This window comes from Oryzias melastigma, unplaced genomic scaffold (genome assembly GCF_002922805.2).
Source record: "Oryzias melastigma strain HK-1 unplaced genomic scaffold, ASM292280v2 sc01287, whole genome shotgun sequence".
Classification (NCBI taxonomy): Eukaryota; Metazoa; Chordata; class Actinopteri; order Beloniformes; family Adrianichthyidae; genus Oryzias; species Oryzias melastigma.
The window spans coordinates 1-1,601 of record NW_023417871.1 but is presented as its reverse complement, the minus strand read 5'-3'; the positions used below and the strand labels follow the sequence as shown (position 1 = coordinate 1,601).

At 40.2% G+C, this 1,601-nt stretch overlaps 1 protein-coding gene across 1 annotated transcript; it reads left to right on the top strand.

Moving 5' to 3' along the window:
- Positions 1-66: 66 nt before the first annotated feature.
- On the top strand, positions 67-1,592 carry LOC112139633 (protocadherin gamma-C3; the record flags this gene model as incomplete). Its single annotated transcript, XM_024262473.2, has 1 exon — positions 67-1,592. A coding segment is annotated over exon 1 (1,077 nt), but the record flags the coding sequence as incomplete, so codon positions are not given.
- Between the last annotated feature and the right edge of the window lie 9 nt (positions 1,593-1,601).

The window sequence follows — 1,601 nt, the reverse complement described above, 5'->3', positions numbered from 1 at the left end:
TCATTAATAAAATTGCATTGTTGATGCCCTTATTTCCATTTCGATAAAATACATTTGTCTTTTTATGTTTTGCATCAATACATTTGGAGGTGAATAACTCTTTATACAATCAAATCTAGTATTTGCTATAAAAAAGGGTTTTAGAATTGATATGAGGCATTTTTAGAAAGTACTTTTTTTTCTCTATTACTTTGTTTTTAATCTAAAACCAAATAGGAAAAAGGGTCGGACAATCTCCAGATTTTTGAACGTTTATTTATGCGTTTGTAAAATAATCCAACACCACATGATGTCGCACGAGACCGTGGATTTAAAGGCGAGCAAAATCTGAACTCCTCCTCCTTTCATAGGGGAAAAAGGGAAAACATTAAAATCCACATTGGTCTTTCGCACGCGCACGGACGGTGTTTCGGGGGCAAAGCGGAGCCTTTGTGACCACGCGCGTTCTTTTTGATGGGAATAGATTTCCTGTGGATGTTGGATCACACGAGTTGAGCTTTTCGGATGCATCAAAAATGTGTTCTCCACGGCAAGAGGAATATGTGTGGATACGCATCGTTGTGCTTCTTTGTCTGTGGGACTGCTCTGCTTCGCATTTATCCTACTCGATCTCCGAGGAGGTGAACAAAGGCAGCGTGGTGGGAAATATCGCCAAGGATTTGAACATCAAAGTGCAGGACTTGTATCAGAGGGATTTAAGTATCGTTTCGAGTTACAGTAAGAAATATTTTGACGTGAATTTACAGACAGGGAACCTCTTTGTTAATGACAGAATAGACAGAGAAGAGCTTTGTGCGCATTTAGCAAAATGCTCGTTAACAATACAAGCTGTTCTAAATAATCCAATGACAGCACATCGGATAGAGATCAACGTTGTAGATGTTAACGACAATTCTCCTGCTTTCATGGAAAATATGTTTGTCCTAAATATCTCCGAGTCCTCGTTAACAGGGGAGAGATTTTTCCTCCCGGTTGCAGTCGATGCAGACGTAGGAAGCAACTCCGTAAAGAGCTACAAGCTGAGTCAGAATGAACATTTCTCTCTTGACGTGCAGAGCGGTGGAGATCACGGTGTGTCGGCCGAACTGGTGTTAAACACGGCCTTGGACCGAGAAAAGCAGTCCGTGATCACACTTGTTCTAACAGCGATAGATGGAGGAAAACCTTCCAGATCAGGATCACTGCAAATACATGTGAATGTGATCGACGCAAACGACAATGTCCCCACATTTACAAAATCACTTTATAAAGTACGTGTGAAAGAAAACGCACCTCCGGGGACAATTGTCCTCATTTTAAATGCCACCGATTTAGACGAAGGAATAAACAGTAAAATCACATATTCTTTCAATAAAAGAGGAAATTTTGACCCATTAAAAATATTTGATTTAAATGCAGAAACAGGGGAAATTACAGTGAAAAGCAACATAGATTATGAAGAAACTCAAGCATATGAAGTGAGAGTTCAAGCAAAAGATCAGGGCACATCTCCTAGAAGTGCCCAAGCAAAGTTGCTGATAGAGATAATTGATGAGAATGACAATGCACCGGAAATAGCTGTGACGTCTTTGATGACTCCAGTAAAGGAAGATGCAGAGGTG